Source organism: Ammospiza nelsoni, chromosome 16 (assembly GCF_027579445.1).
Source record: "Ammospiza nelsoni isolate bAmmNel1 chromosome 16, bAmmNel1.pri, whole genome shotgun sequence".
Lineage (NCBI taxonomy): Eukaryota > Metazoa > Chordata > Aves > Passeriformes > Passerellidae > Ammospiza > Ammospiza nelsoni.
In genome coordinates this window covers 15,793,830-15,814,776 of record NC_080648.1, presented here as the reverse complement: position 1 = coordinate 15,814,776, position 20,947 = coordinate 15,793,830, and the positions used below count along the sequence as shown (strand labels likewise).

General features: G+C 56.2%; 1 protein-coding gene across 1 annotated transcript; it reads right to left on the bottom strand.

The window, feature by feature from the left end:
• Window positions 1–13,807: 13,807 nt before the first annotated feature.
• Window positions 13,808–20,424, bottom strand: HRH2 (histamine receptor H2). Its single transcript, XM_059483719.1, has 3 exons — window positions 19,183–20,424; window positions 15,961–16,124; window positions 13,808–14,235 (listed from the first exon to the last, which is right to left on the bottom strand). Exons 1-2 carry the CDS (start codon window positions 20,301–20,303, stop codon window positions 16,106–16,108), a joined length of 1,140 nt encoding a protein of 379 aa, XP_059339702.1. The 5' UTR covers window positions 20,304–20,424; the 3' UTR covers window positions 13,808–14,235; window positions 15,961–16,105.
• Between the last annotated feature and the right edge of the window lie 523 nt (window positions 20,425–20,947).

Below are 20,947 nucleotides of genomic sequence, written 5' to 3'. Positions count from 1 at the left end.
TGGCAGCCAGCAGTGCTGCACAGGTGCAGTGCAGGAGGAGATGCTCAGCTCCAAGCTCTGCCTGTGCCACTGCAGGTGCCTGGGAGGATGTTCCCACCGTGTGTGGGTGGAAGAGGGAAGCCCATGGTGCCAGGGGCCAGGCTGCAGTGCCAGGGGACACGGCCCCATCCTGCCTGGTGGCAGGGCTGCTGATGGTGACACCACGGGGGTTTTTCCTGTGCTGGCAGCAGAGGGGGGACTCATGAGAGGCATAATAATAATAATCCCCACGTGAAGTATAAGAAAAGAAGCTGTTTCAGTATTGCCTCCTCCGCCTGGTGAGCCCACAGCCAGGCCTCCATCAGGAAAGGGAATGCAGATAAATCAGACACTCTCCTTAGGAAGATGAGCTTGTACCCCTCATGTGGAACCAAACCTTGGTGGGAAAAGTGCTGGTTTCTGGTGAATGCTAGGGTACAGCTCATCACAGACACAGATACAGCCTGCCCACAGCCCCAAACGCTGGGCAGGGAGTGCCTGGCATCAACTGAGCTGCCTGGATCCCTATGATGAATTTCCCAGAGAGAGCAGCAATTCCTGGAAATTTTCTTCTCAGTGTCTGTGCATGCAGTATCTGAGAGCTGAACTCCCTCAGTGGAGAAGGGGAAAAAAAAAGACCAAAAGGAGATGGAAGAGATTGGGGTTTTGATGCCTTTTCCTTTGAAGGCAGGGGCTTGCAGAGCTGGGCGGTGATGGGTGAGGGGCTGTAGGATGGAGCATGCACATTTTACACCACACACATTTGGGAAAGCCAAGGCAGCCTGCATGTGCCCTCTGTCCTGTTTTGGAGGGCAGGAGCTGCCCTTCATGGCAGGCTGCAGAAGATTGATGTGTTTTTGAAGGCAAACCAGAGTTTTTGCCCTGAATCGGTGTGGGCGCCTGCTCCGGATGCTAAGCAGCTCCTTGGAAAGCAGCTTCAAAGAACAAAGGGGAGCAGGATGGGGGAGCAGAGCACTCAGCCCCCTCCTGTGGCCCCTGGAGACTGCGCTGTCTCCTCCCAAAAGTCACAACAGATAATCAAACTCATAGGGAAAAAACCCCAGGAAGTCTGGCCCGTGTTTCTGGAGGTCTGGCTGGTGGAATCCCCCCTCAAGAGGTCACAGCCTGTTTTGTGGTGGCCAAAATCCACTCCTGAAGGGTCATTTTGAGGGGCACTGGTGGGGCAGTGCTGGTGGGGCAGGAAGAAGAGGAATGCACGGGACCTGTCCCAGGGGTGTCACCAGCTGGAGTTGCATGGTCCCTCATGGCTGCTCCCCACAGCCACCCCAAAACTCCCTCAGCCTCAGCACCATCCCAGGTGCCCTTGTTGGGGTGGCACAAGAGCAAATCCTGCCCCCAAACTGGCACCCCATGCCCGGGGGGCTGTCAGGGCAGAGGGTTGGGACCTGCACAGTCAGCCCGCTCTCCACACACCCTCCCACCTGCCTCTGCCGACTAATGGAGGTGATTTTCACCTCCTTTCATCTGGAAAACCGCCGGCAAAACTCATCTAACAACTTCCCTGGCAGCAGGAGCGTTGCAGAGGTTTCTCTCTCGCATTCACAGCAGGTGATTCTCCATCGGAGGAGGATGACTCTGCCTCGGGATGCAGAGCAGCTCAGGGAGCCCCTGTGACCCCGGGCCACACTCAGCGGGGCTCTGGGACGTGCAGAGGGGCAGACATTACCCACCCTCGGCTCTGCTTCTGCTCCATCCTGCCTTGTGCCTGCCCTGTGAGAGGTGAGGGGTGATGCAAAAATAGCCGGCATCACTCCCAGACAGCAAACATCCCAGGGATGATGAGAAGAAGGGCAAAGAGTTCAGGATGGGGGATCCCCATGGATCTGTACTGTGCCTGAGCACGACCTCTCCTGCTGGTGGAGATGCCTGTGAGCATCCACTGATGGAGACACCTCTGTCTGGGGGTGGGAGCATCATCGCAGTGAGGTGGATGCTGATATGGGATCCACGGGAGCTGCTGTAATCTCATTCCAGGAGCAAATCACATCCCCAGCAGCCAAGGACATGTTAGGTCTTAATAAAAATGGTAATTCCCAGCAGATTGAGTTGGGAACAGGGGAGGTGGCTGTTGCTTCCCCTTTCAAGCCTTCTCCAGTGCCCATGGGGACTGTGGTGATGTTGGAGGAGGCAGAGGGCTGCACTGAAGGATGAAGGATTTGGAAAGTAGGAGCAAGAGGTTTCTGCAAAACCCCAGCTCCTCACATCCTCTGAGATCCGGCCTCGGGTCCTTGTCTGCCTAATCCCTGCCCTGACGCTCACCCGAGCTGCCCAGCCATGAAAGCCAGAACTGTTTGTTTGCAGTTTCCTAGGAGAGAAATCACGTTAAAAAAAATTAATTACACACCTGAAAACAAAATCTGGCTGCTCAAGTGCACATCAGGGATAAATGGTGTGCTCCAAATGAGACAATTTACAGCTTGGGTAAGTAATGAAGGAACCCAGCCAGGCGTGAAAGCAGAGGGGGGGAGTAACCCTGGGGGAATGTGTGGTTCTTTTCTCCCTGCTCCCCTTGTCCCCCATCCCCTTCATCCCTCTGACCCCCTTTTCATTGCTGCTTGCTGAGAAACCCCCATTTACCCAGCACTGTGGCCCCAACCTCGGCAGTTCAGCAGAGATTTTGAGCCCTTTTAGAGCTTGGAGACGGGAACAGCCCCAGAGAAAGGGGCAGAGAATGTTCTGTGCATCCCAGGGAGCCAAGGGCCGCGTGGGACCTCTCCCCCCGTGCCATCCCAGTGAGCAGAGGTGTCCAGCATGGGGAGGGGTCCCTGGCTGCCCCCCGACCCCCCTGGCACCCCCAGCCCCCGCTGGCCTCTGCAGTGCTCGCTGTGCCGTGCGTGGGCGGGCTGGCAGCGCAGCCGAGGAACGGGCAGCAATCCAGCCTTGCTGGCGAGAAGAAAATAATTTCTTTGCCTTATTTTTCCCTTTACAGTGTCCCAGCCCAGGCTGTGAGTGTGGGGATTTAAAGGGGCTGTGTCCCAGGGCCGTCACAGCGCGTTGGTGGCAGTGGGGATGGTTGATGTGGCTGGATCCGAGGTGGAGCGGAGCTCCGTGAGTGGGCTGCTGGCTCTGGGTGCTTCCTGGCTTGCCTGCAGCAAAGAACAACCTATGGGGACTTTTGCTGCCCCGGGGAAAAGTTAAAGTGTGGGCAGCACCCGTGATGGGTGAGGAGATGCCCTGTGCCTCCCACACTGCCCAGGGGGAAGCTGGAGCACAGCAGCATCCCAGGAACCCATAGGAATGGACCCCCTCTTCCACCCACGCCCCTCTCTGTCCCCTGTGTGCTGCCCACCAGCTCCGGCAAGGGGCAGGATCCTCCCAAGCTCCCCATCCTGCCGACATGTGATGGTGCGTGGGGATGGGAGCAGCCTCCGTTCTCCCCTCTCTGCTCCACTCCCACCTCTGCTCGGAAACCAGCCAGCTAATGATGTGAGCTGCGGAGCAGATGGGGGACCTGGCGCTCCCCTCCCCGGCGGCGGATTAGGCATGCAAATGGGTGTGTGGAGACGGAGCCTCCTGGCCTGCATCCCCGCCACCCCCACCACACGAATGGCGTTTCCATCCGCAGCACCCCCGGCCTGGCCTGGAGCCACGTGCCGAGGGCAAGCAAGGCCGGACAGACGGACACGGGGTTGTGTAGGGTCCGGGCAGCCCTGCCTGCGTGCGGGGTGGCCCCTCCTTGGCCTGCGAATGCCGCCTGTCCCCGTGTGACAGCGGCGGTGCATGAGCTGCATCGCCTGCATCGCTTCCTCCTTGTGCTCCTCTCGCAGCCCCGGCGGTGCTGCCGTGCCCCGTTTGGGGCGAGATGCTGGGCAGGGAGCTGGGAGCAGCCCTGGGACAGTGCCCCAGCTGTGCTGACTCCAGGCATGAAGTCCCAGCAGCAGGGATGCTCTGGGATGCTCTGGGATGCTCTGGGATGCTCTGGGATGCCGGCAAAGCTGCTCCTGCCCCGGGCAGCACCAAGAGGCGTCAGTTCAGCTCCTGCAATGCCCGTGTCCACTTCTCAGCCTAATAAATGCTGTGAAATGTGAGCTGGCAGAAGCAGGACGGTCTGACTGAGCTCTACTCCACCTCCAAAACCTGTGGGCAGTTGGAAGGTGCAGGGAGGTTTGGGGCTTCATGATGCCCAACGCAACCACGAGCCCTAGGGGGACTGAAGCAGCTCCAGAGGAGACAAGTTCAGAGTGGGAGCAGAAAGGACAGCCCTGACCAGCCCAGTCCTGCCCTGCAGCTGTAAAACCAGCTCCAAGAGGACACAAAATCTGCCCTTCCCGACATGGGGATGAGGCTGTCTGCACCTGCAGCATCACTGCCTCAGACCCTCTGTGCCACTGCAGCAATGCTGTTATCTCTGATGCCTGGGAGCGGGAAGGAGATTAATATTCATCACAAGGGAGTGGAGCATATGGAATATGAATAATGCTAATTGTGTCTGTATAGATTTAGTGTAAGAAGCTTCCATGCATTAAGGAGGGAGGGAATTAGTTCTCTGAACCGTTTCAGACTCATTTCTGGCAAAGGAGTGCCTGCCTGCCTGCAGGTTGGGAGACAGGGGTGAGGATAAAACTTGAGTCCTGTGCCTGAGTGTGGGAGAGGCTCGGGCTGCAGGGAGGCTGTGCAGGGGAGCCTGTGCCTCCCAAAACCCAGAGTGAGGAGCAAACTCAGTCACTGCAGATGCCAAGGAGGAAAAGGGGCTGCCTGTACACCTGTGAGCCCCACAGCCATGGGCTGCTGCAGCCAGAGGCACCCCCAAGTGCCTGTGCTGGAGGTGACTCTAAGCCTGCTGTGCCTTGGCTGCTTTTCCATGTGTGGCCCCACTGGGCTGGAGTCCCTGGGCCAAGAGTAGTGCAGGGCTGGCACTGCTTGTGCCCCAGGTGAGTGTATCTGTCCCCAGGTGCAGAACAGGCAGGGAGCTGGCAGGAGGCAGTGCCCTGTGCACTGGAGGGGGGTTGGAGTGGTAATGAGGTGCTGGGGCCAGAAAACTTCATGCCTTAAACATCCATCCCATTTGCCTTCTGGGGACCGGGGCTGGTGCCCCGATTTAATCGAATCAGCTCATGGCTTTAATGAGGTGAAGAGGAGAAGGCTCATTTGCTCAGCCAGGCAGGGAGAGCAGGCTGAGCACTGCAGGTCCAGGGCTTGGCAGAGCCCCCCCAGGCCCTGCTGAGTGTGTCCCCTCCTCGTGTGGCATGGGCTCACTCGTGGCAGTGTCACCTTGGTCACAGGGGACTGGTAGGAACATCAGGATCAGGCTCTCCTCCCTGCAGCGGAGCTTCTCCCCGTGCCCCAGCACTGCAGAGTGGCTCAGGCTGGACACCCCTCCCCTGCTCTGCTCCCCAGAGATGGTCCTGGGGCAGCAGAGAGCTCAGGAAGGGCTGGGGTCGTCCCTCTCCTGCAGACTGGAGCTGGTCAGGGAGATTTGGCAGCCTCAGGAGAGGATGGAAAACACCTGGGGTCCAGCTGCTCCCTGAGATCCCTTCTGGCATCGCTGCAGCTGCAGTGGGAGGATGCTCCAGGCCTTCCCCACGCTCTGCAGGGCCAGCAGCTGCAATTGTCTCAGGCCTGACCATTGCCCTCTTCCTCCCCTCTCCTCCCATCCCTGAGAACGTGATTCCTCTTCCTGCACTTTGATCTCTCCAATTTTTAGCTCGTTCTGGCTGCTTTATAGGCACTAATCCCTCTGCAGGCACTGGGGAGAATCCACCTACACTCCATGCAGTCTTAAGTCTTATTGTGTAAACAAAATCTCCAACACGAAATCCCTAATCCTTAATGGTTGGAGCCTCGGATACCTGTTCCCCCGTGTCCTGCCCCATGGAGGCTGCAAGAGGGGGAAGGTCTCTGCCATGTTTGCTCCCTTCCTCACCCTCAGCACAGATTAAACATCTGAACATGCTTTTAACCTTGTTTTTTATTTCCTTTCTTCCTGCCTGTTCACACTGGTGAGCCACCCTGGCCCCCTCCCTGCTCCACTGCATTTGTTCAGCTTAGGGGATCAAACTGGGTGACATTTGGAGTTGGGATATTTAAAATGCAAATTTCGCTTGGTTAGATAAGTGGAATTTGCTCCCTCTTATGAAGGGAATCTCTGGGGAGAGCCGAGCACTACGGCCAGCCTGCTCTGAATGAGAAATGCAGCCAGGGGAATCCCTGCCTCCCCCCAGCCTGGCACTGTGGGCAAACACTGGTGCAATGCCCACCCTCAAATTTCCCCCAAACACAGTGAGAGGCAGGAGCTGCAGGGCCAGCAGAGAAACCTGTGGTGATTCTGGATTACAGCCAGGGAGGGGGAGATCTCGGTGTAATCCCAGAATTGATGTATTTTTCCCTCTGCACCCGGGGTGCTGCTGATGTATTTGTCTCTCCCTCCCAGCTCGGAAATTAAAGCTTTCACCACTTTTCTTGCTGCAGAGGAACAAATGTGCGTCTGAGAGGGAGATTTACACTTTGCTTTCCTTTCTGGAAATGGAGCGTGATTTTCCAGTGACTGCAGATGCTGGGCCTGTCCTGACGCCTTGAGAGGAGCTGCTGGGTGGGGAGAAGGAGCCCCCAGCCACCCACCCTCCCTGCCAGCTGCAGCAAACCAGGTGGGTTTACACCCCAGAGGGTCTGGATGAGAGGGCTGCAGTCCTGTGCTTCCCCCTGTGCACTCACAGAACTCCCTGTGCCCCCCTCATTCCTCCCCGTTCCTGGTGCAGCTCCAGGCTGGGCTGATTCACCTCCTGGCATGGCTGCACTCAGCAGAACCTGCTCAACCCCCACGGAGGGAGAAGTGCAGCATCTCTGGGGAAAAACACTCGATTTGCTGCCAGGATTAGGATGCAGGCACCAGACTGCACATGGGGGGCTCGGGGGTGTGGAAATTACAGCAGGAGAGGAGCAACCCTGGGTTGGGAAGCCCTGGGAGGGCTGGGGGGAGCTCACCTGGAGCCATTCATGTCCATCAGCTTCATCCCTGCCTGCCCACAGTCCCCCACTCACACAGCAACAACTAAAAGCAAAGGGAAAAACCATAAAGCAGAAGTTCAGGCAGCTCTTTGAGCTGGTCCCGGGCTCCTGCAGTGACTGGGGGCTCCCCACAAACCGTGATGCACCAAGGAATATCTGGAACGTCATAAATATACCCTGGGAATGAAGGAAAAGGGATTTGAATTTCAACTTTGATGCATAATGTGCTTTCTCTATAAAAAAAAACAAACCAGCCTTCTTGGCAGGGACCAGACAACTTCACACTAAATCTCCTGCAGGAGCATGTTGCCAGTTGCAGAGATAAAACCTCAATGAAACACAATTAGTTTCCACTTGGATTAGCCAAACCCGGGTCTCTCCTCCCACCCAGACACCCCGGCAGGCAGCGGGATGGGGATGGGGACGGCTCGGTGGCAGCCCCAGTGTCCCCAGCCCTGCCGGGACCAGGACGGCTCTGCCCGGGGGGAGGATAACTCTCCTTTCACGGCTAAGGGGAGCCGACAAGTGATGAATACCCAGAGCCGGAGCGCTGCAGGGCAGCTCCTGCGTCTCACCGAGCACGGCGGCTCATCACGGCTGGTTTGCTGCGGTTCTCTGAGGTTTGCTGGGCAGCCCGGGGCAGGGTCTCCATTGTATCCCCTGTGGTCCAGCCAGCTCGGGGCTGGGGCATGGCACTGCTGCCTCCTGACCCAGCTCGGTCCCGAAGGAGGGAGGAGCACACAGAGGGGACATGCCTGCGGCAAAGGTTGCTGAGGGATTGTTTCTTTAGGCAGGAATGTCTCGAATAGTGTATTTATTTTTTCCTTAAGGCTTATAAGCTGGGAGGTTCTGTAGTCTTGGAGCTTTAGGTTTAAGCATCACTCACGCTGGCAGTGTCTCACCCCTGCTTGCCCCTGACTCCTCGGTGTCACTCTGAGCCCAGACATGTGTCAGGCTCACTTGTGCTGCAGGCACATTTTTGGAGCAGGCTCACGCCTTCAGGCTGGGTCATGGTGCCCTAGTGCCAGGCTGGCAGGAACAGATCATGGGGGAGGAAGGAAAAACAGCCCTGAGCCATCCCTGGGTTGGAAGCACTCCCCAGGCCCTGCAGGTCCTGCCCAGAGCCATCCCTGGGACAGGAGCACTCCCCAGGCCCTGCTGGAACCATCCCTGGGTTGGGAGCACTCCCCAGGCCCTGCAGGTCCTGCCCGGAGCCATCCCTGGGACAGGAGCACTCCCCAGGCCCTGCAGGTTATGCTGGAACCATCCCTGGGTTGGGAGCACTCCCCAGGCCCTGCAGGTCCTGCCTGGAGCCATCCTTGGGATGGGAGCACTCCCCAGGCCCTGCAGGTCCTGCCTGGAGCCATCCTTGGGATGGGAGCACTCCCCAGGCCCTGCTGGAACCATCCCTGGGACAGGAGCACTCCCCAGGCCCGGCAGGTCCTGCCTGGAGCCATCCTTGGGATGGGAGCACTCCCCAGGCCCTGCAGGTCCTGCCCTGCTGGAGGCAGCTGACGGAGGGACCAAGAGTTGCTGGCAGGGCTCTGAGGGGAAATCAGCCTGTTAATTAAGAGCTTAATTACCCAATAATGAATGGTGGTGGCCTTAGCTCAGCCCTGAAGCAGGCCAAGCGAGTGAAGTGCCCTCGGGGAGGGCCAGAGGAGGTGAGGCGAGGGCGGGCTTTGCCTTCTGCCGTGTTTGGGAATATTTGCAAGATCTGTACATGGAGAGAACAGAATCCTGCAGCCCCCTCAGTGTCTCTGTCCCTGCCGTCTCCAAGGTGCCATGGGAGGACAGGGGTGGGGGTCACTTGTCCCTCCAGCAGTACAAAATACCCCAGGCAAGGGGGGCACTGCAGGGTGGCCATTCCTGCTGGAGGAGGAGGGAGGGGAGTTTGTGAGCTGCAAAGGGAGAAGAATTTCCTTGGCTCGGTGTGTTTTGCTGCAGAAAGGCGGTTTCAGCTCCAAGGGTAAGGGAAATGAAACAGAAAAATGCTTCCTATTAAGCAAAAGGGATGGAGAGACGTGCATAGCAGAGCTGTCTGCAGGGGCTGCTCTCTCCTGCAGGGGCTGGGCTGGGCAGAGGGACACGGGGACAGCCACACTGGGCAGAGGGACATGGGGACAGCCACGTCCACCCCCGAGGGTGGCAGGCAGTGCCCGGGAGAGGGCAGCTGGGTGCTCCCCACACAGATCCCTCTGGTTCCCTGGGCAGGTCCCATGGGGAGGTGGGGATGCCTCAGCCCAAGGTGTTGACTGAGATGGGCCTAAGGAGCTGCTGGAGGGCATTTGGCCGATGCCCACAGCCTGTCCTGAGGGTCTCCTGACTGCTGAGACATGGGCAGTGCCAGCGCATCCTTCTGCCCTGTCTGCAGCCTCGTGGATCCAAAGAACAGCCCCAGCAGTCCCCCTTGCCCAGGGCATGGCAGCTCTTCATCAGGGGATGTTCTTCCCCTTTGCTTTTAGATTTTTTTAAAGTCTGAGCAGACCTAGCAGTTTTGTGGCAGGAAGAACAACATTCATTCTGGAGCTTTCCCAAGTAATTCATCCTCTAAGAAATTAATTATCAGCACTGGGGCTGTGTTTAATCACCACCAGTCCCTGTGTGCCCGGGGTCGGAGGGCGCTGCTGCCTCTGCCTGCAGCAGCTCCGGGCTCCTGCCGGCAGGGAGGGGATCAGTGCTGCCCTTGGGACGGGAACGGTGAGCCAGGAGAGCAGATCCATCCCTGACAGCTGTGCAAACACCCTGGGGTGACAGCACCTGCCAGCTACGCCCAGGCTGGGTGGAGGGACGAGGCAGCCCTGGTGCTGAGAGCAGCTCTGACGCCCACACAGAAGTCTCGGGTGCTCATGGGGTTGGGAGCAGGAATACAGCTCTGGGAACAGGGCTGTGTGACTCCCATCCTGCCCCAAGGACAGCTCCAAGGACAGCTAACCTTGGACACAGGGCTCTGTGACCCCCATCCTGTACCAAGGACAGGTAACCCACACAGGGTATGCACACACATGGGTGAAGCTGTGTGCCACACGGGAAGGAGGGTGTAACAATGGTGACAATGTCTGTTTGCTGGGGAACACGGGAGCACCTGTTCCAGCAGAGCAGCCTCTGTCAGCTGTTTCCCTGACAAATGTGTTTGGTTTGGTGGGAGAGCCTCAATGGAAGTGGTGGTGGCTGCAGGAGTGGGGAGGGGAGCACCTGCCTGAAGGAGGCTCTGGGGAGGAAGGAGAAGAGAAGGACAGAAGGACATTGGACATGTGCCTTGGCAATGACCAGATGTCTCCTTGTGTAGGGGGATACAGGATGGGTAAATGAAGGTGGTAGAGAATGTAATCTTATCCCCCAACGAGTTGCAGCTGGACCAATTACTGAAGATTAGGAGCAGGCCTGATCTTCACAAGCCACACCTGTAGCCAATAAGAACAGTGGTATAAAAGAGTGGATTGGTATCATCTGGAGTCAGATGAGTGCTGCAAGGGCCAGGAAGAGTCTGTGCTTTGAGGAGCTGCCTGTGGGAAGCATTGAGGAGGTATGAATCTCTGGTGATATGGAATCCTTGCACTACAATGATATAGGACTCTTGATATATAAGACAACATCCTTGCAGGACCTGCACCTTGCTGCCTGGCCAGGGACACCCAGATCTCCATGGCCTGGTGCGGTCCTGGGCCTCCAGGAGAAGGTTTGTTCCTGCTGGGGGAGAGCTGGGGGTGCCCTTTTGGAGGTGGGGGTGCTGAGGGCATTTGGGGACCTCTGGGACTGTGGACCTGCAGAAGCTGGAGGTCCCCCGATGTGTTTCTGTCATACTTGTGCCCTCTAGTGGCTCTGTCCTCTCTCTCTGGTCCCTTGGCCACCATGCTCCTGGTCTCGGGGCCACCACCCTGCGAGGGCTGCGATCTGCCTGAGCCTTTGGCACTGCCAGCCTTGGCGTCCTTGGAGGTGGGGAAATGCTGGGCAGGAAGGGTTTAGCTGAGGCCAGGGAAGCACCTGGTGCTGCCTTCCCCATGGTCACCTCCTCCAGGCTGGAAGGGAGTGCTTGTCCTTGCTTTCAAGGTGCTTCATCATGGAAATGTGATTTTTAGATTAGTGGGGAGGAAATGGGTCCCATAACCTTTCCAGAGGCGTGATTCCCCAGCCAAAACTGTTGGGTGAGTGACCCCAAAATGTATTTTATTCCAGAAAATCCAATCTTGAGATTTCTAACACAAAGTTTCTCATTTTCCACTGCTCGGGGCTGTTCTCTACCTTTCTGTTCCCTCTGTGTTTAATCACATGACAGCCTGAAAAAAAACAACCCCAACACAGTTTTTTTCTCATTCTACTGATGTTTCTCTTTTATCTAAAAGAAATAAAACGCTCCTTTGCCTCCGGCCTGTGGCAACCACCACATCTCAGCTGTGCTCCTGGGGGACAGGATGCTTGGATGCCCTGCAGCTGCTCCTGCCTCCCCTGTGCTTCTCTCCTTCCCTGTTTCTCCTCTTTGCAGGTTTTTGGACCCTCCCCAGAGCTGTGCCAAGGACAGGAAAGGTTTGGTGGAAGAAGCCCAGGCAGGCTCTGTGGGTCCCTGGGGTGGCTGCTGGAGCCAGGTGAGGATTTGGTGCCACATTTGGGGCAGTGGAGCTCCTGCAGGGACAGGGGGATGGGGATGTCCCCGTGCACTTGGCAGCCAGCCCTGCCTGTGCTCCCAACGCTAGCAGGGGATATTTCCTATCTGTGAGAGCAGATGTTGGTTAGGAGCTTCCTAAGCAGTTTCTCTTCCCTCTCAGAATTGCTGCTTGGCGAGAGAATTAAATTCCCTTTTGTTGTCAGTTTAGAGGAGAACAAAACCAAATGTCACCTGGAGAAATTCTTGCTGCTGCACCCCCGGGGGATGGAACGGTTGCCTGAGGACCAGGATTAGCCCATCACTGAGAAAGCCGATGGTCCCTGGGGGGATTAGACAGATGATCGATGCTGGGATTGGTTTGTGTGGTGGCTGCGGTGACAGCAGCGACCCAGAGCAGCAGCTCCCACCTGCCTGGGCTTGCACCGACCCCAGCCCGTTCCCGGGGTCTCTGGGATGGTCCCTGAGCAGTGTCAGCCCTGCTGCAGCCAGCCCTGCCGCAGATGTTCTGCATTTTGGCTTTCTCCCCCTTCCAGCCTCGTTAGTATTGAAATTAAAAGCAAGTGTTTGTGAATTGGTAGCTGTTCTCCAAGACCCTAATTAGCAAATCTCTTCATCCCCTGGGGCTGCAATCTAATAATCAAAAAAAGAAAACTAAAAAAGAAAAAAAAACCCACCCAAAAAGCCCAGCACCCAAACAAGCCCCAAACCTTGTTTGATGGATCGGGAGTGCTACTGGAACAGTAGGAAACGGCTCTTCCTGCTTAGTATGGTAATTAAACACTTCAATTGCAATTATTTTTGCAATTAGATAAGCCTCTAATTGTTATCATAGGTGGTAGGGGTTTGGGTGTGTGTTTGCCAGTTCCTCCCGGAGCTGGAGCACAGCGTGGATGCTCCTGGCCTGCTCCTGCTGGGCTTGTTTGGGGAGGAAAAGGGAAAAGCTCCCCCTGTGCAGGGACCCGGCTCCTGCTGCTCTGCAGAGCTGCTGATCAGGCAATTTCTCCATCTGCTCTGGGGGCTCAGCCCAGGAGTTGCATTGCTCCTCACCCCAAGGCCACAGGAGGGAGGACCATGAGGGGACCCTGCCAGCCAGGGCATTGCTGTGCTGGGGAGGTTTCCTTGCCTGCTGATGTTTGGTGGGATCTGGCTGTGCTGGGGGGCTGCAATGCTCCCCCCTCTCGGCTTTCCTCACTCTTTGGGAGCCAATTGCTCTCTGTAACCCCTAATGAGTGGTGAGGGGTGGCACTCATGGAGGTACCAGTGGCAGATGATGGTGACACCCAGTGCTGGGGTGGCTTGGGGGGTGTTGAGGAGTTGGGGGAGTGATTTGGTGTCACCCTCATTTAAGATATTCTAAGCCTTCTGATGTTTACATTCTTGTAGCAAACTTTCTCACACACCTTCTGTAAATAACTTACTGTTGTGCATTCTTTTATGGAGCAGGAGGAAATTTGATGGACTGTTGGTTGGTTTGTCCAGTGTCATTGGATGAGGTGGCACTTTCACCCTCTAATCCACTGTCACTTTTGGAAAACTATAAATGTTGGAGCCAGAAAGTAAACTTTCCCTTTTCTTCACCTTGAGTGTCCTACAGTGACAATTGGGGTGTGCTGTGCCAGGTCAGGGAGCCCAGCCCTGCCGTGGCTGGTGACAATGGGTGACACCCTCGGTGTGGCTGGGGCTCGGGGCTGCTCCATGCCTGCAAAGTGTCCCCTGCTCCATCAGCTCAGGGACCAGGAGGGATCTCATCTGGTTGGTCCCACAGGGCAAGATGCGCTCTGGGGGGTGCCAGCCTTGCCCAGGGTAGCTGTGGCTCTGTTTTGGGTGTTTGTGCTGTGTGTCCAGGTTCTGTCCCAGCAGAGGGATGGGGATGGGACAGCAGGACGGAGCAGGGCAGGGAGGCTCTTCCCAGGACAAAGTACACCCACAGAAATCAAGCATCTCATTTTCTTTCTGTCTTAAATAGATTTTTTTTTTTATACCACTGATTGTTTCTGCCCCAAGTCTGTGCAAATTCTTCTCTTTTGGGCGCCTTCATGTTGAGCTTCTCAGGAGGGCAGAGCCTCCCCAGCAGGCTCCAGGGCTTCTCTTTGCCTGGCTGTAGGGCTGGGACAGGGGGTGTGCTGTAAGGACAGCCCCAGGGATGGGAAGCAGCCCTGCCCCAGGGTGGATGCTGAGGGCCTGGGATGTCCTGTGCACAGACATCCAGCACTCGTGGCTGCAGCATCCACCACACTGAGCCCTGCTGCCGTGTCACCCCATCTGCCAGGGCCCTGCCCCTCTGAGGGGTGGGTACACCCCCAGGACACCAGGATAGTGATGCCTGTGTTGTCTTTCTCCACCTTAGTCTGGTCTGCCTGCCACCACGACCTCAACAGCCCCTTCCCCTGCAGCCTGAGCCACTGCCAGGGCTCTGGAGAGGGCATTCCCAGCCCTGCCCTGCCAAGGCATGCACTGCTTCCTGACCAAGCTCCCCAGGCATCTCTTCATGCTCAAAGTCTCACTGCCCACAGGATGGGCAGATGTTCTTCTGCAGCTCCTCCAAGGGCTCTTCTAACCCAGCACCCTCCTGGGAAGTGACCTGGGCAGCAGAGGCCTCTCCAGCAGAGTTTGGGGATGGAGTGATGCCATGTGCCAGAGCAGGGATCCTGCAGGGGAGCACAGAGGGTGATCAGTGACTTTACAAGATGCAGATGAGTCCATTCCCCCCTCTCCTGCTCCCCAATGTAAAGGATGCTGCCCTCAGCACCCAGGGAGGAACTGTGATGTGATGCTGTGAGGATGCTCTCAGCATCCCCCACTAAATGCTGAGTCCTGGCACTTGGGCAGAGCTGAGCAGGCCTGCATCACCCCGAGACCTGTCACCCAATGCCCCTCTGAGCAATATCACTCTGCTTTGTGGCTTTCTCTGCCTGCTCTTCCTGTCCCTCAGGCCAGCTAGCAGCAGCAGGGCTGAGTTGTCAGATTTGTTGCCTGACAAAAGTTCATGTCCTGGAGCTGGCAGTGCTCTGCTCCTGGGTGCTGCTTCTCCCATGGCCCCTCTCCCTGCTGTGGGTCTGGGAATTTTTTGGTCAGGAGCTCTTTGGTTGGGTGTCCTGTATGAGGTGGTATTTCCTGTCCCCACCCCCATAGTGCAGAGAGGAAATCTGTGGTCACACCAAGACCTCAGATCTCCTGCAAACCTCTCCCCCAGACCTCTGCTTCATTCTGCTGATTAGATCAGCATCCTCTCAGGGGATGGCTGGCATTTTGCTTTTACCTCACAGAAGCTACATCTGTCTTACAACATATGCACAGGGACAGGAAGCATGAAGCAGAAGAGCTGGAATTGGTGTCTCCTCTGCCCCTGCTGCTGGGCAGTGACAGCAGCAGAGATGACTCTGCCTTGTGTCTGTGCTGTGCCTGTCCTGGGGGCCTTCACTTTGTGCTTTGTGGTTTCCAGACTGGAGGGTTCACTCTGCTCCTGCTGCAGGGCAGCAGTGATGCCTCCTGCCCAAAGAGCAGCATCTGCAGCCTCCAAATCCTCTGTTCCTCCTCCTGCTGATGGGCAATGGCATTTCCAGGCTGATTCACAGGGGGTACCTCTGAGCAGTGCAGGTTTATGGTGCACCCCTGGGTACAGGTCCCTGTACCCCAGCTCTGTTTGTGGACACACAGAACCAGCTCCTGCTATTGCTGTGACCTTGGCTGAGGTTAGAAGTGCTCAGGGTGCAGCAGGGACAAAGTGTGCCCAGCTTTCAGCACATGGATGATTATTTCCCCCTCAGGGCACAGTCAATATGGAGAGCCCAGGTTATCAGCATGCAGCGTTGGAGGGGAGAGCATGTGGAGGTCAGGGTGACTTTGCCTGACTCTTTCTGAGAAGGGCTGCACAAAGTGGCTCTCTGGAGCTGAGAGGCATCCCCATGCATGGCAGTTGTGGCCTCCAGCCCAGCACCACTTGGAGAGAGCAGCAGCGCCTGGTGCAGCATCAGCTCTTCACCTCGGGAGCCCTGCCAGCATCTCCGCCAAAGCTGCTGGCAATTTCTGGGGATGTGGGCTTGCATGAAAATGAAGTGTGCTGGAAATTCATGGTCTGAATGCAGCTGCCTCTGCAGTGCATGAGGAGCAGGCAGGATGCAGCATCTTTCAGGCTGATTCTATAATCCCAAAACTTCAGGGGAGCCACAGAGGGGGGCCCAGCTCTCTGGGGCTTGGGACTTGGTTTGAGAGCAGCCAGTGCTGGATAAAGGAGTGAGGATTCCTCTCTGATGGTATCACCCTTTGCACCAGGACCCATCAGGAAGGGATGCCTGCCCCAGGGAAATGGCAGTGGTTGTCACAACAGGGAGAGCTCCCTCATTTTCACCCAGGGACCGTGGCCTTGTACTCACCCTGCAGCTCTCGCCTCTGCTGTCGAGTTTTGTGCTGAGGAAAGCTGAGTGTTGTCCTTTCAACCTCACACAGGATTTTGGAAGAGGGCAGCCAGGAGTTGAAGGCTGGGAGATGTGGATCCTAGGGCAGCGGGCTGGCTGAGACTCACAGGAAAGCTCCAGTGCTGGAAAGGTTAAATTGCACATGAGGAGAGAGAAAGAACAGTGCAGTCTGTCAGGGCCGGCCTGCTTGAGCCTGGAAGGAGCTGTGGAGCACCAGGCAGTGTCTGCCTGAGGCTGGCAGCTGGGGCAGGCGTGTTGTGACTAGGACAGGGACCCTTTCCAGTGGGAACTGGCTTTTCCTTTGCCCATGTATTGTGGCCATGGTCCTGTCCTATGCTGCTCTAAGCACAGATGGCATGCAAGAATGGATCACAGCCACTCATTCAGCTCCAGAGTTTTCTTCCCCAGCACATCCAGTTACTGCTGAATGCTTCTTCTCATGGGATTTTAATCTCTCTGAACATCAGGGTCTGGTCTCAGAGCCTACAGAGCAAGCCAAGCACGGGGTCTCTTCAGAGCCCTGTCTCACTGCACTGAAATGGGTTCCTGAGGTCCTTTGGTTTTCTTTACACTGGTTTTGTGTGAGTTGCCTGGTGTGGAAATGGGAGCAGCTGAGTTCCCCTTGCATCTCTGCTTGGTCCTGTACTCTCAGCCCTACCTGGTCCTCACTGATGGAAGTGCCCTCCAGCCCCCAGCTGTTCTGGAGGTCCGGTGGCTTTTGATTCCCTGGCCTGCTCCTGACTGAGGCTCTGAGTGACCCTTGAGACTGCTGCAGTGCTCCAGTATTTCCACTCTTGTTTGTTAGTCTTTTCCCTATGCCTCATAACTGAAAAGAACATTGTTATTAAGGGCCACAGTTCAAAATTCTGTTTTCCCTTGAATGATCCCATGGAGCTTCTCTGAGCTCTTCTGAGCTCTGGGTGTTCCTGTCTGGGGGGGGTTATGAGTTTTTGTAATGATTTATGTTGGTCTTTTCCTGTTAACATGTTCAGGGCAGATGACTCTGAAGACTGCAGAGAGGACCAGCTTGGTTTGTGCTGTGGGTGAAATTGGCTGCCAGGCTTTTGGTGAACAGGTAAATCCTGTGCTCACCTGTCTTGTGTGGCATTAGCTGATCCTGATCATCTGCCAACAGCAGATCTTGGTGTATCTGACTATGGAAAAAAGGGCTGGAAGGGGCCACATATGATCATTGGTGCAGGATTGCTGTGAGGTGAGAGGGCTATGAGGAGAAGGAGAGAAAGTGAAAGCAGGTGCTTGAGCAGCTCTTATCTGATTGTGAGTGGAAACCACAGTGGTGATACTGTAGAGGATGGGGTGGAGCTCACTGGATTTAGAAAGGTCAGGAAACATCCCCTTGTTTGAGTGTTTCCTGTGGGGAACCAGGGGAAGAATCTCTTCTACCCGGAAAAGCTGCGAGGGTAAAAGCCAGGAAATCAGCGGCCCTGCCCTCTGCCTGAGGAACAGAAACCCATTTTCCTTCCCCTTTGATCTCCCTCCAAGTCATTATTGTCCCTTTGTGTAAGTCAGCATTTTGAGAAGACACTGACTCTCAAGACTCTGTTCTCTCTTGGCTGTGCAGGGAAGTCCCAACAGCCTGTTCAGCCTGTTCCCCCTGAGCTCTCCTGGCTCAGCTGCAGAGCCTCAGCACAGAGCTCCTGGTTTGCCCAGGGGCTGCACTTGTGTGAGTGAACAGGAGAGCTCTCTTTGTCTCTGTATGTTTGCAGAAACACCCCCACCACCTTAGACACGTTTTCCATATGTTTTTATACACAACCTACAATTTGCCAAATGCTGTAACTTTGGGCTCCTCATTAATTCCTTGGAAATGGAAAAAGGCAGCCCCAGGAGCTGCATTCTTGTATTTGTTCCTGTTAATCCATCCCTCTGTACCTCTTTTTCTGCACCCCTCCCTTGGGTACAGTCACATTGGTGCCCTGGGGGAGGCAGGATGCTGGATCAGCCTTTTGGATGGCTCTGAACTTTGGTTCACCTCCCTGAGTTCTCCTTTTGGTGGCTTAAGACTCTTTCTGGGGCAGGACCAAGGGCACGTGCCGGGAGAGCGAGCGAGCGCGGCATCTCTGCTGCCACGCTGGGAACAGGGAATCAAAGGACTCCTTATCTATGGATGGAAAGTTTCTGGGCTGCTTATCAGGCGCTGCTTAGAGGTTAGATTATCTCAGGAGCAGCAGATTGACAGCCTGCCTCTCCGTTCTCCTTGTGCTTGGCTGGGTGAACACCTTGGAGCGAGGCAGTGAGAGGGTGGCACAGCCCTGAGGGGATGTGGGTGCCCAGGGAGGGGGCTGAGGAGACAGCCTGGCACAGAACTTGCCCACTTGGCTCCCATCCTGCTCCCTCATCATACCCTTTGCTGGGGCTGACCCTCGTAACACGCTTGAGGTGGCACTGAGGGATTTTTTTGCTCTAACTTTACATGGGCATTTGTATTTCTAAAAGCATCTGACAGCCTAATTTGGGCTACTCCTGCTCCTTTCCAGAGATGGGAATGGAACTTGCTGTTGGCTGAATTCACTGTGATGGAAACTGGTGGCTGAAATGCCTCAGTTTCCTGGTGGCTGAAACCCTCAGTGTGTGGCTCTGATGGGAAGGGAAGTGGCTGAGCTGCTCTGCAGGGAGCTGGGAACCCAGACCTTGGCTCCTGCAGGGACTCTCAGCCTGCTGCTGGTGCTCTGACTGTGCCCCAGGACTAATTCCTGTCTACCCTTCTGTCACCTTTCATGGCCCCTGAAGCTCTGTTCTGTGCCCAGAATTTGCTGTCTGCTCCTCACAGGGACATGGCTGATTTTGGGGAGCAGCCCCAGCTAAAAGCTTCACCCCATTCTGGACAGCAAATTGTGATGGCAACTGTCCCCATTACCCAGCAAAGCTAGGGGACATTTTGTGCTCCCTGAGAACGGTGGCAATTCCAGGGGAGGCCCAGCCTGGTGGGAAGTTGGAGTACCTGGAGTTGTGCTGCCACCATGGAGGGGATGCAAGCTGGGTTCTTATGGGTGGTGAGGAATTTCTGAGTGGCTGAACTTAGGAGTTGCCTGGGCAAGGATCTCCAGCTGGGGCATCACTTTGTTGCTTAAAAGTCCATGGACAATGTGGGGTCCCCACCTCTGCCTTCCTCTCTGGGGTCAGACCTACCATCAAACTCTAGTGTAGGAAGGCTCTTACCTCTTGAGGGCTCCATCAGTGAGCAGAGTCCCCTTCTCGTTCCTCACCTCCAGCTTCAAGGGTTTGCCCTCCTGCCTGCCCTGGCCCTCCCTGCCCCTGGGTTGGGCCTCCTGCAGTGGAGGCAGGTGGGAGTTCCTGGGGTATCCCGTCCTGCAGCAGTGCAGCAAGTTCTGGTAGGCCACTCGGAAATCCTTGTTGAGTGTCCCATAGAGGATGGGGTTCAGGGCTGAGTTGGCATAGCCCAGCCAGAGCACAATGGACATGAGTGTGCCTTTGACCTGGCTGTCCCCCGACACGCCCCGGTAGGTGAAGAGGGTGAAGTAGGGGAACCAGCACACGATGAAGGCTCCCAGCACCACTGCCAGCGTCACAGTGGCTTTGTGCTCCTTCACCATGGGGGACATGGGCGCGTTGCCCCAGGTGTGGTTTATCCTCTTGGCTTGCTCCCTGGCTATCCTGAGTATCCTGTAGTAGGTGATGCACATGATGACCAGAGGGATGTAGAAGGTGAGCAAGCTGTCCACCAACCCATACTCAAGGTTCACTCCCAGCGTGCACTCCTTGCTGCAGGTGGTGCTTGTGTTCTGCACTGCTGTCCCCTTGGTGTTCCAGCCCAGGTGGATGGGTAGGAAGGAGACCATCAGTGAAACAGTCCAGATGACAGCCAAGCCCACGGCCACCCGCGAGGGAGTGACCACCTGGCCGTAGCGGAGCGGGGTGGTGATGGCGAAGTAGCGATCCAGGCTGATCATGAGGAGGTTGAGGATGGAGGCCGTGCACAGCATGACGTCCAGGCTGGTGTAGATGTTGCACAGAACGCTGCCAAAGGGCCACTCCTTGGTGAGCTCGTAGTAAGCAGAGAAGGGCAGCACCAGCAGCCCCAGCAGCAGGTCTGTGATGGCCAGGGAGATGATGATGCGGTTGGTCACGCTCCGCAGCCGCCGGTCCAGGGTGACGGCCAGGCAGACGATGATGTTACCACAGAGAGTGATCACGATGAGGATGCCCAGAAAGAACCCGACCAGCAGCTGCATGGGGGGGTCCATGCTTTTTTGAGAGCTTGTGTGGTTGTAACATGGATCCATGGTGTCACTGCAAGGATGGAGCAGTCCTGCTCTCATCAGCTCCGAAGCTGCCTGGAGTGAGCCTGGACCAGGCAGGCCTAGAGCCCTTCTCAAAGTGACCCTTGTTCTACAGGGACCTTGGAGAACATTGCAGAGTCACTTTACACGTTCAGCCTTGTGTGCTGGGAATGACATGGTCTAGGAAAGATGTGGCACTGCAACTTATTTGTGCTGTTGGTCCTCTCTGGGAGCTCAGTGCCGGAGCCGATGCCCTGTGGCAGCTGCTGGTGGATCTCAACTGCTTCTTTTCCTTTCTTGCCTTCTCCTTTCCTCTGAGTGATGACTGAGTCAGGTCCTGTGGGCTCTCATGCCCTCTGCATGTTTGGTTGGTGAGAGTGATCAGCAATGCTCCAGCAGGGACAGAGCTTTGCCACCTCCCAAGGACAGCCTGCAAAAGAAAGTGTCTGGTGAGACCCTGGCACAGATTGCTCAGAGAAGCTGTGGCTGCCCCATCCCTGGAACTGTTCAAGTCTAGGCTGGATGAGGCTCTGAGCAGCCTGGTGCTGCAGTAGGTTTCCCTGTCCTTGGCAGAGAGGTGGAATGAAATCTGTAAGATGCCTTCCAAGCCATTCTGTGATTCTCCAAAAGCATCAAGTCAGAGCTGCAGTGGGCAAAGACCCTCTGAGCTTCCCCTCAAACCC

Excerpts from the sequence above, each read along its gene's own strand:
- HRH2 (XM_059483719.1), bottom strand. The coding sequence starts at position 20,303 with ATGAGAGCAGGACTGCTCCATCCTTGCAGTGACACCATGGATCCATGT.